The sequence below is a fragment of the Barbus barbus genome, assembly GCF_936440315.1.
Source record: "Barbus barbus genome assembly, chromosome: 3".
Classification (NCBI taxonomy): domain Eukaryota; kingdom Metazoa; phylum Chordata; class Actinopteri; order Cypriniformes; family Cyprinidae; genus Barbus; species Barbus barbus.
In genome coordinates this window covers 45008115-45024303 of record NC_136731.1, presented here as the reverse complement: position 1 = coordinate 45024303, position 16189 = coordinate 45008115, and the positions used below count along the sequence as shown (strand labels likewise).

The 16189-nt window shown below is 35.8% G+C and overlaps 1 protein-coding gene across 1 annotated transcript; it reads left to right on the top strand.

Annotated features, from left to right (window-relative positions):
- Nucleotides 1-3183: 3183 nt before the first annotated feature.
- Nucleotides 3184-11048, top strand: LOC306852831 (uncharacterized protein). Its single transcript, XM_079389930.1, has 2 exons — nt 3184-3200; nt 8761-11048. Exon 2 carries the CDS (start codon nt 8937-8939, stop codon nt 9987-9989), a length of 1053 nt encoding a protein of 350 aa, XP_079246056.1. The 5' UTR covers nt 3184-3200; nt 8761-8936; the 3' UTR covers nt 9990-11048.
- Nucleotides 11049-16189: the final 5141 nt, after the last annotated feature.

Sequence of the window (16189 nt, the reverse complement as noted above, 5' to 3'; positions counted from 1 at the left end):
GGGAGAAGAGCACTGGGGTGCTGAAATATGTCTTTAATGTTGTGTTTTAAGCTATTGCTTTGGCAAAGTATCCATCAAACCAACAAATTAAAACCTAAATTGCAATATGATGCTACATGTGTGTTGTATCTTTGTTTGTATCATGACTAAAATGCAGTGGTTGGTTGCCCGTTTTTGCATGGCAAAGAAAACTATTTATGGACAGTAAATCTTCTGAAGTCACCAGTCACTGGCAGATGTGGCAAAAAGTTCATTTTAGGCCCTGCTTGCAAGTGTAGAAATTAGGACAAAAGCAATTCCCCTGCTTTAGAGTGAGGTAAAGTAATATACCTGTGAAATGTTAATTTTCATTTATTTCACAGTGCAGTTGTTTTACAATATATGGCTATTACTGTAATATGAATAATAATATAAAATTATTATTATTATTCTATTCTAATTAGTTTGGCTTCCAAGTTCACCAGTGAGACTGAGACACTATATCACAACTAAAAAGAGAGTTGAGTTCCCTTTAAATTACAAGTACAAGTAAATTCAGCAGCTTTATTCTTTGTTTAGTTTGCACACTGAACCTGTATTGAGCTCTTCATTTTGAACTCTCAAAGTGCACCAGATTAATGAATCTAACTTTAAAATGTACAAATATTTCCCCCTACAGGGACCGAGGACCACCCACCACAGTCTCACTAAATCCTGTGGATTGATATTGAATATCTAATATTTCAATTTATCAAATTAAAGATTCAATTCAAATACGATTCAAATATTTTTGGTGAGTTTGGAGCAAAATTGGGTGATTAATTTGATAATTATGTATAATTATAATTATGTTTAAATGTATGGGAAATACCATATGCACAAATAAAAATGGTCTAATAATAAACCTAACATTACATAATTTAAAATTTAACTTTACATTGAAGCTTTAAAAGATCTAAGAAATAACAAAGCGAACAGTATATAATGTTTGAATCCTTTTCTAATGGAAATGTCTTGTAAGTTATCCCCTGCAGTTTTTTTCTGTTTGTTTCTTTGATGCTATTATGAATGTAACTGATTGAAAACACTGTGATCTTCTCTATATATGTAAGTTATGTTACTGTTCTTTTTATACAATAAAACAAATAATTAACTAAAACCAAACTTATTTAACAAACGAATACTTGAACCTGCATCAGCAGCGGGATAAATACATACAAAGTCAAAACCCATCTTTGGAAAAAAATCAAATATTAGAAATGTAATGTAATAATTTAGTTTGTCTGAAAAATGGAGTAGAGTCGATTTTTAAAATGTAAACAAATAAATCATGCTATATGCTCTTCAGTAGGAAAAAATAAGTTTTTGAACTACTATTTTATGGAAAACCATAAGAACAAGTAAAGGTTTTTAAGTATCTGGGAATTTGGTTAGATGCCTTGTATACCTGGAAAAAGCATGATTAATGATCAATAGCTGGAAAAGAATCAATGTTAACAATATATTAAGCTTCGATAAGATCTATAGTAGATTATGGATGCATGATTTATGGTTCAGCATCAGAAACATTATTAAGGAGTCTAGATAGGATACAGTATAGAGCTCTTAGAATAAGCAACTAAAACAACACCAGTCAATGCACTTTTAGTAGAGGCGAAGGAAATGCCATTGAGTTTGAGGAGAGTTAAATTGGTCTTTGGTCTTTAAAGAGTTATTCTGGAAAATTTATAGCTAAAGATGTCTTAAATAATTGCTGGGAATACTCAAACAATAAAGGGAGAGGATATGGATGGAATATAAATAGCAGAGAAATATCAGATAGCAAATATAGAATGTAGTGTGTCACCTGTATGGGGAGAGGTGCCAATATGGATAATTCCTGGTATTAAAATTGATTAAAAGATATATGATAAGAAAAGAGAATGGGAGGAAATGGGTAATATTAAATATAATGTAAATAAGTATATACAGGAAAGATTTTATGCAAGTATGCACATTTATACTGATGGATCTAAAGACCCCAAAACAGGGCTTACAGGAGTAGGAATATATATTACAGATTTTAATACATCCATAACTAAAAGATTAACATCAAAATGGTCAATATATGCTGTTGAAATGCTATCATAACAGGACTAACATTGGTAGAGGAAGTAAACCCAGACAGAGTAGTGCTATGCTCTGATTTTGCTTCTGTTTTAATATCATTGACCTCTCAGTAATCTTCTAAAGAAGATTTGACGTGTGAAATGTTTATATTATTGTGGCATATACAACGAAAAGGGGTGTTAGTTGGATTCTGCTGGGTGCCAGCACATGTAGGAATAGCTGGTAATGAATCTGCTGATGAATTAGCAGAAAATGCATTAAAAAGGGATGTAATACATGTTAATGTTCCTTTAAGTAAAGGTGAAATTAAAACTATTATTAAGGAAAATATTATTAAAGAATGTCAGGAAATACAGATAATAAGGCTAGGCATTTATATAATATTAAAAAAAGGTAAATCCTAAGAAGTATAAGTGGTAGAGATATAAAAGAAGAGCTTATAATAATGAGATTTGGACACTGTTCGTAACTGGGATACATGAGACTGGTCTGTGAAAGAAACAGTGGCGCGTGTAATATATAACTGTACAAGGTATGATGAAGAAAGGAAGGAATTCATATCATATTTAAACAAAAAAAGGTAAGGTAAATGAGGATTTGGAATATTTATTAGGATATGATTTTAATAGTGATAGAGTAGGGTATAGGATGCTAATAAAATACATACTACTGGGTTAAGTGATTTAAATACAGAATAAGGATGCTCTATTCTATTCTGGATCTTTAGGAGACCACGGATTTATTCTGGAGACCTGAACACGCAGCACCAGGTGGATACTGGGAAGAAGGAATGGGATGGAGCATAGAATAAGTATTTAAGTAGGAATATTTATGCTTATAAGTGTGTAAGAATAGGAAAAGCTAAAACAAGGAAGAAATTGATTGTAAATAAATGATGACTGACTGTATAACAGCAAAAGTGGGTGGCGATATGCACACAGGATGTAATGCGCCAAAAAAAACGGAAGAAGGAGAATTTAGTTTGTCTCGCGTCCCATTATATTATATGGAGGGGGCGGGGCCTGGAGGCGCTCGAGACGCTCTGCTTCACTCTGCAGCTCGTGAGGATCACTCGGTGTGCGCATGCGCGAGAGACAGAGTTTACGGTGCGGGTGAGTCCACGTTTTCTTCTCTTTCTTCTCTATTATTTGTTTTTTGGTGTCGTGCATGGATTATTCTGCGTAATTAAGTTTGAGGGCAGCAGGAATGTGAGGTTAATATCATCTTCTCCTATGAATATCGCTGGAGTGATTTACTGAACGTGTTTAGAGCAGAAAGAGACTTTCCCTGAAAACTACTGCTAGTACATAGTATTTAGGATGGATAGTATGCACAATTGGGACTCAGACTTTTACTCCAGAAATGCACGATCATATTGTGTCTAATGTTGTTCAGGACAAATAGTTTTGCAAATTACTTTCCACCTTTACTTAAACATGTAGCTCTCAGTGAGTTACTTACTGAAGTGAGATACAACATTTTGGGGAATTAACGTTACATTTTTTTTTGCCTATTTATTTATATATTTTTTTGCAAAAAAAGAGGTAATTGATGTAAAGTATTCAAGTGTTGTGGTTGTGTATTTTGTACATATGAAGCATCTGTATTAATTCAGTCTGGACACTAGGAATGTATTCATGGGTTTCAGTCACGTGGCTTTTTGCCATCTTTTGGACCTCGCGTACTAATGCATAGTGTCTCCTTGCTGATCGTAAACCGAAATAACACTTCGACAACAACGAAAACAATGTTTTTTTTATAGATACTTTGGGATTAGATCCTTATTTTACTGCTGACTCTACTAAAGTCTAGTTTAGACTTTTGACGATTTGTCGTTTGCTGATATTTACATGACTTGGGTCAGTTTGAGTCCTGTGTTCAGCTGCCAGAGCCTCATCTGCGTCACCACGGCCTGCGTGCCTGTGTTCTCTCTTTCAGAGCACGCCACACTTAGCCCAGTTTCATTTCTATATCTACTGTACTGTTCATTAATATATGGCATCTACATTTGATAACGTTACCTAGCCCAAACTTTTACTTTAATTTTTAATTATATAGATTATAATACATAAATAACATGACTTAACATAACATCTCATTATTATGAAAGCAATTTTAAAGTCCATTAAAGAACTGGCTTGATCAAGATTGCATGAGGTAAATTTATTTACACAACAATTTATTTACAAAACCAATTACAGCAAAAAAAAAAAACCCAGCAGTTATACAAGTGTAGATACAATATTTAACGTATTGCAAAATTACCCATGCATTTACTTGAATGAATGAGTCATTTATATATAAACTTGGACTGTAACATTTAATTATAATGAAGATGATGTGCACTGTCTTGGACTCAAAGCACTGCTCGGTGTTCACAGGTGTCTGAGGAACATCTGCCATTTCTTCTGCGATGGTTACTACAAAACATAGGTTAAAAGAAATGTGTGGCACATTTAAGAGAAATATTCAGTTATTCCTGTATGTCTCTACATGCTAAGTGAAGAAGCAACTAAAGTGGCCACAAAACTGATTCTGTTTTGTTATCGTCAGTTACATGTGTTTTGGTTGGTGAGCACCTGTACATATAAGTCTGCTTGCATAGCAACTGTAAAAGCAGGACAGAGCTAATACAGATGATCTCAGATATATTGATGCATATACATTTGATTGCAGTACACTGTCATCGTAAAAATCACTGCAACTAGCTTATATATTTAGTTATTATTTGAAAAGGACATTCTTCTATAGAATCATAATACCAATAGTACAAACAAATCCTCCTCACTCTAACATCCTTGACATAATTACATTGTTACATTCATAAAAATAAGAATTCTCCTTGTATGCGCTGGACCGTCATCATCCTCCTCTTCATCTGTTTGTTTGCGGATGGGATTGTTGCTCCTCAAAGTTTAGTGCAGCAGAAACATTCTAGACTCACACAACTACTTATATCAAAGATCAAATACATTTTGTTGATTTATTAGCTTTAGGTGGAGCATAACGAAAGTTTTCTGGCAAATCAGTAGCTTCCAATGTGAATTTAACCTTTTGCAAGTTTCATTATGAACTTGCTAAATAAAATACTAAAATGTAAAAACGCATCTATGCATACGAGAAATATTTAATCAAAAGGATCCCATACATCCACATCTCTTGGTAAGTAATCCATTGTGATTTGCTGTTATCACGGCCCAGAGCACAGCAGATACACAGAACTGAAATCGGTCCTACAAATGGCGGTCGCACTACTGCGTGACGTCACATGAAATCCATGAATTAGCTAAATATTTTGTTAATATATATATATATATCCGATGGGTGAATTTCCCGTGGACCATGCCCCTTTTCTTCTGTCATATATAACAGCATAGGCAGCTGTCCCTTTAAGACCGAATGCACGGATCCAATATAATGCTATTTCTTTCTAACTTGTTTTCGTTCACTGAAGATGAGTGACTGCGTTATCGAGAATGATTGTTGAGACGTCCATTTTCACATAATTCTGTATGTATGCATCTGTTCAAACACAAGGAAACGCGAATGAAGAATGAACTCGGTGTTCGCGCGCGCTTATAAATCTGTAAGCTGTGCTGTGGCCACAGAAATCAGCGCACGGACACTGAAATAAGTTCTGTTCGCCTCGTCTTGCGCTGGAATGGCTTAAAATCACTCGAATGTGTAAATTGGCAAGATAAAACGCATACAAATGATAAACGTTCACTCTATGATGGTTCATTTTTGCAATTAGTCTGTTAATCACATGCGAACCGAACCTTGAGGTCTGGTCCGTACGGACCATGGATCAACTGCGATCAGTTTCACAACTACTGTGTAATGTTGGAGCTTGAATCGAATCGTTACACATAACGTACACCACTACTATGATTACACTTAAGTTTGCGCTATATTATACTCACCTTTTATAATTAGTGTGTGATTAACGTCTGCTCCACTATAAATTACCAGACTGTAAATGAATCGAGTGACGTCACTGAAAAGCTGCAGCTGTGGCGGGGATCCACATCTTTGTAATCAGATGCATTTTTAACTGCTGCTTTTACACTGCTGTCAGTTTTTGTTGTTTATTTTGTTACTGAGAGGAAAGAGTGCAATATATATTGAAATATTCATACAAACGCCGCTCAGCCCTGTGTGTGTCGTCTTCCTGCATCCAGGAGGACTGATCTACAGTCTTGCACTACAGCGCCACACTGGTCAACCCAGAGTATTGCAGGCTCATTAGGTCATATAAGATCAAACGACTACTCGACAACAAAAATATTTGTAGACATTTTTTTTTTTTTTGGCGATAATGTTGACTAATCGTTGCAGCCCTATTGTAGACTATATGTAACCATCTTTTATGTGAAATCTTATTCAGGTCAGTACTAAATAAACAATATCCATTCTGTATGATCCCTCTTATTTTGGTAAAATAATTAACATTCTGCAGATTCTGAAAGGGGGATGTAAACTTTTGACCTCAATTGTAAATTAAAGGGTTAGTTCACCCCAAAAAAAATTCTGTCATTAATTACTCGCCCTCGCGTCGTTCCAAACCCGTAAGACCTTCATTCATCTTCAGAGACACAAATTAAGATGTTTTTGATGAAACCGGAGATCTATCTGACACTCCATAGACAGCAATGTAACAGAAATGTTCCCAGGTCCAGAAACGTAGTAAATGCATTGGTAAAACAGTCCATGTGACATCAGTGGCTCAACTTCAGTTTTGCGACGCTACGAGAATCCCTTTTTTTGTGTGTGCAAAGAAAACAAAAGTATCATAATTTACTCAACCATTCTACTCCCCCGAGTCACGCCTTCCACCATTTTGGAGAGTACCTAAGAACGTATTTGATGTAATCAGCGTTATTTACGTTCGGGCGGGAAAGTGTGCGCATGAACGTAATCTGTGTATGAAGCATTGCTTATTCTCTAAAATGGCGGAAGACATAAATTGGGGGAGTAGAATGGTTGAGTAAATAGTTATTTTTGTTTTCTTTGCGCAAAAGAAGAAAATTATAATTCTCGTAGCGTCGCAAAACTGAAGTTGAGCCTGGGAACATTTCAGTTATGTTGCTGTCTATGGAGTGTCAGATAGCTCTTTGATTTAATCAAAAACATCTTAATTTGTGTCTCTGAAGATGAATGAAGGTCTTACGGGTTTGGAACGACACACGGGTGAGTAATTAATGACAGAATTTTAATTTTGGGGTGAACTAACCCTTTAACAAATACAATGCAATTTAATGGAAACATTTTTGACTCTTTGATTTCTTGTTTATTTTGGCAAATCTGCTTCTTCCACACAGAAATTCATGTTCAGTGAAGCTCCTCCCACAACAATCACACATTCAGCAGTTCAGCAATAAATGCTGGAATATTCCCATCAGTTTATGAGTGAAGACGGGCATCAGAGCATCAGGAAGAGCTGAAATCTGATCAAAGACTGAGTTTATTAAAGAGGACAGAGAGAAGATGAGAGATCCAGAACCCTGCAGAATCAAACACACTGAAGATACTGAACAACTAACAGGTTGCTCTTTATTCTTCATTCTTCATTAATAATGCTGACGGTTAGAAAACTTCACACAGTTTAGATTTTGGTTTGTTGTAATAGGAAACATTTTTAAAGCTGTTTAATAATTTTGCTGAAGCATCAAATAATAAGGGATGCTTCCTATGAACTGGGTACTTTTCTTTTTCAACTAAATGTATGTTAGATTGAGTCTCCACGCCAGATAATTAAGATCCAGTCCTGGATGCCAGATCCTGTCAGAAAATATCCATTTTGTCTGGTCTCTGAACAAATAGTCAGCAGGGTAGTTGATACCCAAAACCCCTTAATATTAAGTCTTGTCTGGTATCAAAACTGTATTAACAGTCTTTTATCAACCAAGAATTTGACTGAACAAAGCCAGAGAAGAGAAGAGCAGAAGCAGGAGACGAAGTGATGATGATAAAAAGGAGCAAAGTGTATTGAATAATCTTAGTTGTGTGTTTCAATGCTCAGACTTCATCTGACGAACACAAATCCAACAAGTAGTGTTTTACCTAACAACAACATCCCATAATAAACCTTGAGTTTCCATAAACATTCCCTCCTATTATTAACAAAACAGTTAATTAAACCTCACAATCATCAGATTAAACAATACAAATACATAAGCAAAGAAAATAAGTATACAATATATATAAAAAAAATTAAATAATAAATTAATGAATTTTCAAATAATAAAATTATATAAATGGTAAATAAAAAAAAAAAAAAGCATTACATAAATTACTAATGGTTATAAATGATTGTATGAAAAAAATTGTAAATTAATAACAAGAAAATAAAAGCATAACACAAATGTATAGTCGCACCACAGTTTGTATTTGAGGATCCTCAGATCCTTCGTGTTGTTGATCAAACATCTTTAAAAGTTCTCCATTAAGAAACATCAGATTTGTGCCTATAATGTTTTAAAAATAATAATTTGAAGATCAGTATTCCTCATTCAAGGAAAGATTCAGGGACGTATAATTTATAAAACTGCATCAAAATAATCAATTGTCTACTTTCTGCTGTTATATCAGGGTTAACTTTATGTCCTTTACTTTTCTGTTTTGTTTTTTTAATGAGTTACTGACAAATTACTGTTTTTACTTTTGTTTCAGAGTTGATTGAAGATAATGAAAAGAAAGAAGAACTGAGTGAATCTGAGGAAAAAAATAATGTCAGTAGTGGAGAAAAACCCAAGCAGACAGATTTAAAGAAAAGAAGAGCCAAGAAATCTTTCACCTGCACTCAGTGTGGAAAGAGATTGACAAGCAAATATCATCTTGAGCGTCATATGAGAGTTCATTCTGGAGAGAAACCGTTCACTTGTGATCAATGCGGGAAGAGTTTCACACAATCATCAAACCTTAAGAAACACATGATCATCCACACTGGAGAGAAACTGTACACTTGTGATCAATGCAGCAAAACATTTTTGTGGGCTTCACACCTGAAGAAACACCTGAGAGTTCATATAAAGGAGAAACCATATTCATGTCATTTGTGTGGAAAGAGTTTTTCACATCCACAAGGTTTTAAAGTACATCAGAAAGTTCATACTGGTGTGAGAGAGTACATGTGCTTTGAGTGTGAGAAGACTTTTACTACAGCAAGCAATTTAAAACAGCACGAGATGATCCACACTGGAGAGAAACCTTACAAGTGTTCACACTGTGACAAGAGATTCAGTGTGTCAGGAGACCTGAAAAAACACAATATGATCCACACTGGAGAGAAACCATACACATGTGATCAGTGCGGGAAGAGTTTCACACGAAAAGCACACCTTACAGGGCATATGAGAGTTCATACAGGAGATAAACCGTTCACTTGTGATCAGTGCGGAACAAGTTTCTCACAATCATCAACCCTTAAGGTACACATGAACATCCACACTAGAGAGAAACTGTACTCATGTGATCAATGCGGGAATTTTTTTTTGTGGGCTTCACTCCTGAAGAAACACCTGAGAGTTCATACAAAGGAGAAGCCACATTCATGTCATTTGTGTGGAAAGAGTTTTTCATGTCCAGAATATTTAAAAGTACATCAGAAAATACATACTGGTGTGAGAGAGTACATGTGCTTTGAGTGTGAGAAGACTTTTACTACAGCGAGGTGTTTAAAACTGCATGAGAGGATCCACACTGGAGAGAAAGCTTACAAGTGTTCACACTGTGACAAGAGATTCATTCGGTCAGGGCACCTGAAAATACATGAGAGGATCCACACTGGAGAGAAACCGTTCACTTGTGATCAGTGCGGGAAGAATTTCTCACACTCATCAACCCTTAAGAGACACATGAACATCCACACTAGAGAGAAACCGTACACTTGTGATCAATGATAAGGTAATAACGCAAGAGCACGCTGATATTATGGTCTATAAGTCCTCCCCGAACAAAGATGACTTGCTAACAAACATACTTCTGCTGGGAAATTTTTATATAGGCTATGTAGGAGAAAAACAAGTACACTTCCATAATGCACTTAAAGTGCTCTATTTATTTAGCTACCACTTGTAGTACACTTGAGTGTACTAGTGTATGAAAGATGGGTTCAAGTGTACACTAGTACACTCAAGTGTACTACAAGTGGTAGCTAAATACATTTTTTAAATACAAAGATAGTATGCTAAAAGTGCATTTTAGTTCATATTCATGGTGTCTCAAAATAGCACAGTTGAGTACACTTAGATGATCTTAAGTTTATCTTAAGAAGTACTAAAGGATTATTTTTAGTATATTAAGTACAAAATTAGTGCGCGAAAATAGAGCACTTTAAGTACATTATGGAAGTGCACTTGTTTTTCACCTGGGCTTCTCGTGCAGTGTATGCGATAGACTACATACACGGAGAATAATAGGGTAGTCCGGACTGCTGAGAGAATCATTGGTACAACCCTCCCCACTCTCCAAGAACTGTACTTATCCAGAATGAGCAAAAAGGCTGGTAAAATCACTCTGGACCCCTCACATCCAGCACACAACCTCTTTGAACTGTTACCATCTGGTCGACGCTACAGAGCTCTGAGCACCAGAACGACCAGACACAGGAACAGTTTCTTCCCTCAGGCAATCCATCTCATGAACACTCAACAATAAACGTGGAACACACAACTAATACATTATCCATTCACCACACTCATTTTATTTTCTCATTTCTAATTTGCACATACTTGACCTGTACATACATAGTCGCCTATATTATATATTGTGTTTTTTTTTTTTTTTTTTGCTGATTTGTACATTGGTTATTGGCTATTTCTTGTTATTTAGTTGTATTACCTGTGTCCTGTCCTGTTACTGTCTTTCTGTTGCACTGTGGAGCTTCTGTCACTACAACAAATTCCTCGTATGTGTAAACATACCTGACCAATAAAGCTCATTCTGATTCTTATGTGACACTGAAGACTGGAGTAATGATGCTGAAAATACAGCTGCAGATCACAGAAATAAATGACAGTTTCCAATATATTCAAATAGAAAGCAGACGTACATTGTAAAACTGTATTTTGGATGAAATAAATGCAGGCTTGGTGAGCAGAAGAAACTTATTAAAAAACATATTATTTATAACATTATACATATATATATATTACATTTATTTCCCCCTCACTTCTGAAATGAAGGCTACGTCCCTGCGAAGTAGAAATAAATGTGCAGCTGTAAGATAAAGTTCAAGCTTCCTGTCTTTGTGTTTAGTTAGAAAGGAACAAAGAAGACCTATAGCCATATAGCTTTGAGGTGGTGTGTGTGTGTGTGTGTGCAACAGTTTTGCTTAAAGCTTTCGTAATCAAGATAGTGATAATCCACTGCAGAACTTGATTAAAAAATAATGATAAGACCGGCTGTAGGCTATGTGTAACTGCAAGTAACTAGAATCAGACCATGTGTCCACCAAAGCCAGCTGTGAGCACTTACAAAGGCAGCATATTTTTTATTTATTTTTCTTTTTTTCAGTTTAAACGCTGTGGTTGCTATGATATGGAGTATCTCTGAAGTAATATGGCAGATGCATCGCGAATTAAATGTTTTTCCAAGCATTATTTTTCATAACAATATTATGGTACTCCGGTAAGTCCATCTGGTAAAAACATACATACTTGGAGACAAGCAATATTAACTTCTCCATTGTTGTTCAGTTGCATTAGTCCCGCCCCTCCTCTACTGTGATTGGTTAGCTGACTAGAAAGTGACAGTGATGAGGGCTAAGACACTCTGCTTCACTCTGCAGCTCGTGAGGATCACTCGTGTGTGCATTCATTCACAAGGAGTAAGAGTTGTACGATGAGAGAGTCCTCTTTTTCTTCTCTTCTCTATTAGTTGTGTTTTGGTGTCATGCATGGATTATTCTGCGTAATTAAGTTTGAGGGCAGCAGGAATGTGAGGTAAATATCAGCTTCTCGTATGAATGGCTCTGGAGTGATATGTATGAATGACATGTTTGTAGATATGTAGGAAACAAGTCTTTTCTCTTGAAAATAATGCTATATCTAATAATTCTACTCTGAAATGTGTGGGTCTGTGCGGAATGCCTGGGTTTCTGCAGTACGTGAAAATTGCAATTTTCATTCAGAGTCAAGACTACTTTAGCCGTCTTTCTTACATTCTGTGCTGACATGGCCATTAAAACATTTCAAGATTTTACTCCAAAGTTTGCATGCCTGTTACTCTAGAAGTATTATATATTGGATCTTAACAAACTTTACTTTTGGCGTCTTAATTTCTAAGTCCCTACATCAGGCTTTCTCAATCCTGGTCCTGGAGGGCCACTGTCCTGCAAATTTTAGCTCCAACCCTAATCAAACACACCTGAACCAGCTAATTAAACTGTTCAGGATTACTAGTAAGCTACAGGCAAGTGAGTTTGATCAAGGTTGGAGCAAAACTCTGCAGGACAGTGGCCCTCCAGGACCAGGGTTGAGAACCCCTGCCCTACATGGTTCGGTTCCAGAAATACTGGAATTTCCATATGGCTCAAGGGGTAGCGTAAACGTACCTATTCAGCTCACCAAAATCTACATTCAGACATTTTTAGTGCTCAAGATATTGGTTTCTCTACAAAAAGTTATGCTAAAATGAAATATTAATCTCTCACATAAAAATATTTAATTTTATTTTAAATGATAAAATAATTTTGATAAAGATGTACATCATGAAATGCAAAATGTCTTGCTGTGCTTAATGGGTACGTTTGTATACCCTTTAAGCACACCCCTGTTCCATTAAGCTCACATGTTTTATTAAAAATTCTTGTTTATAACTCTGGAACTACATGTCAACTAGCAGTCATGAGAGTATTAGTAGTGTGTCTGCTGAATATACTGCATGCGACAGACAAACTGAGTATAGGATACTTAGCAAGTATGTGAACATTCTACCGACCCAACCCAAGTCTACTGATACGATTAGTTTTATATAAACATTCACGCACTCAAGAGATGTCGTAAGGTACTGTGCAGATCTTAAACAATGTGAAGCTATGATATAGCCCATTATAAATTAAGTATATTTAATATGGTGTTCATTAATCATACTCTTAAGCGTTAGTAAATAGTCATCCATCTGATGTAAAGCATTGTTCCAGCATTAATAGGCATTAGTAAGCATTTTATAAATGCAGCTATAAATGTTTTGTTCTTGAGCATATATATATACGTATATATATAATGTTTAATAATTGTATGTTCATACTTTATTAATGATCAATTTAACATTTCTAAATTATGTTATTTACAAACCAGTTATTTAGGAGTTTTCAGTGGATCGTACGATCACTTAGAATCACATAGAACTATTTAAATGTACATTTATAAATATTATTATTTACACGCATCATAATAATTGCTCAGTGTGTTAAAAATGCTTTAACACATTTTCCTGCTGTAATTCATGATTAAGTCAGGTAGTTATAAAACAATTTATTAACATTTATAACACATTTTAGCTGTTGCCAGTCATCTATTTGTGTGAGCTCATCTAAAGTGAGGACTATTTATACCTTATAAAGCATTACAAAGCAGATTGAAAGGCTCATTTATCTGTATACTGTAACGGGGCGAACAAGACGTGAGACTTGCGGATCCATGTGCAAACTTTTATTTATAAACATAGTCAAGACACAGGCAAACAGATATGGCACGGGCAAGACACGAGAGATCCTAGGGCAAGCGTGGGTCGACGATCGGCCAACAATATCCAATAGGGCAACAGAGTCCGAACGATAAGGCAAAGGGTTAATCCAGGAAACATTGGCAGATATCAAAACACTAGGCAAGGCTATAATCACTGAGAGGGCTCCGTAGAGTAGCTATCGCTAGGATATACACAAACAATACTTGGCATCTAGCAAGAGGAAGTCCATGGTTTATAAAGCCTGAGTGAATAGTGTGATCAGCTGTGTAATCAGTGAAAACAGCTGTGTGTGTCGTCAGTGCAATGAATGATGGGGATTGTAGTGAAGTGCAAGAGTCCATGCGGTGAGTGGGTGATCTCTGGTGGTGATTCATTCATTCATTCATTCACTTTTTTTATTTATAAAGCACATTTAAAAACAACCCAGGGTTGACCAAAGTGCTGTACAGATCAGAGTCATCAAATAAAAATACAATTTACAATCTCACAAATAGCAAACAAAAACACTAGGATAATAAATTACAAACCCACACTAAAAAGATGAGTTTTAAGTTTTAATTTAAATAAGGAAAGCGATGACACCATTTGGATTGATACCGGTAGGCTATTCTAGAGTCTACTGTCGTAAAAGCTCAGTCTCTTCGATGTTTTAACCTAGATCTACAAACAGAGAGCAATCCAAGGCTGCCTGATCTAAGTGACCTAGAAGGATTGTGATACTGTAAGGCCCGTCCACTGGTCCAACGACGGCAGCCAATGGCACGGCAGAAGGGTTCCTGCGTGTTCGGTCTTTCCAGTGTGCAAAGTTCTTCAATTTAAGTTAAACTCTAATCTGACTCCATTTTATTATTTAATCTGACTCCATTTTAGCTTGACCTCGTATTTAGCTTGAAATACAAATTGATTGCTTGTCCATTTCTAATTTATTATTCTGATATTTGATTATTCTAGTTAACTCTTGACTTTATATTTACTCGTTCATTCGGTTGCTCATGTCTTTAACAAGGATGCAACGTAATCTACTAGAGTCAAAGACAGAATAATGTCAAATGTAACAATTTATTATCAGTCAGGTAAATATTGTATGTATTATGTCAATTCCACAGCAATTCAAAGGGATCAAATCATATCAATACAAAATATAGAATTCTCAAAGATAAATCTATGAGTAAAGAATGCATACCTGACTTTATAGAAATACATAGTGTGAGCATTGAGACCCACACTACGGGCATTCTGGTTACAGAATCGCCCTGATCCTTTTGCCAAATTTCCTTAAGTACTTCAGACCAGAATAAACATTCCCCAAACTGGAGACAGGAATTAACAATTGTAATTTGCAATTTAATCAAGTCGAGTTAACACCTTTTTGGAACAAAAGGTAATTTGCATGAAAACCACTAGGTGCTGATCCGCCCTCTACAGTGTGTAAAATATCTCTGAACTCTTGGGATCTGTATTACCTTTTAGTTTACTTCTTATAAGAATGAGACCATTGTACCAGTCGCCCTGAGACAATTCAAATGATACCAAACATGACTGTAAATAACACTTGCATTAATGCAGAATATTACATTTCTGCTATCGACCATTCTGAGTGGGCTGAGTGAGTGAAGGATGGGGGAAGGAAGGGGATGAAAAGGAACTGATGCATATGTGAGAGAGGCATTTTCTTGTATTCTCTCTCAGTGGGATGTGGAGACAGATGTCTGTATGTTAATGCACTGTGTGTGTGTGTTGTCCATCTCAGGAGTTCAAAGTGTCTGAGGTTCTGTAATCCTTACAATACTTTAAAATGTCAGAAAGATACGTTGGTGCTAAGCCATGTAGTGATTTAAAAACAAAAACAAGAATTTTAAATTCTATTCTCAGTTTTACTGGAAGCCAATGCAAAGAGGTTAAAATGGGAGAAATATGATCAAATTTTCTACTGCCAGTCAGCAACCTAGCTGCAGCATTCATTTGAAGACGACTGATAGATGATTGATTTGCTCCATAATAGAGACAGTTGCAGTAATCCAGGCGTGAAGTGACGAATGCATGGATAACTATTTCAAAGTTCTTTATAGAAAGAACAGGTTTGACTTTTGCAAGACGTCTTAAATGATAAAAGCAGGATTTAACCACAGAATTAATTTGTTTGCCAAACTTAAGACCTGAATCAACACACCTAGATTTTTTTGCGCAAGGAGTAACATGAGAGTTTAAGTAGCCAAGGTCCAGATCACCAAAGTCATAGGAATCACTTGGACCTAACAGTATACCCTCGGTTTTATTCTCATTTAAGGCTAAACATTTTTGTGAAAGCCAAGTTTTCACTTCGTGAAAACAAGCTAGCAAAACCTCTATAAACCTTGAATCATTGTGTTTAAAAGGGATGTATAATTGGGTGTCGTCAGCGTATAGGTGA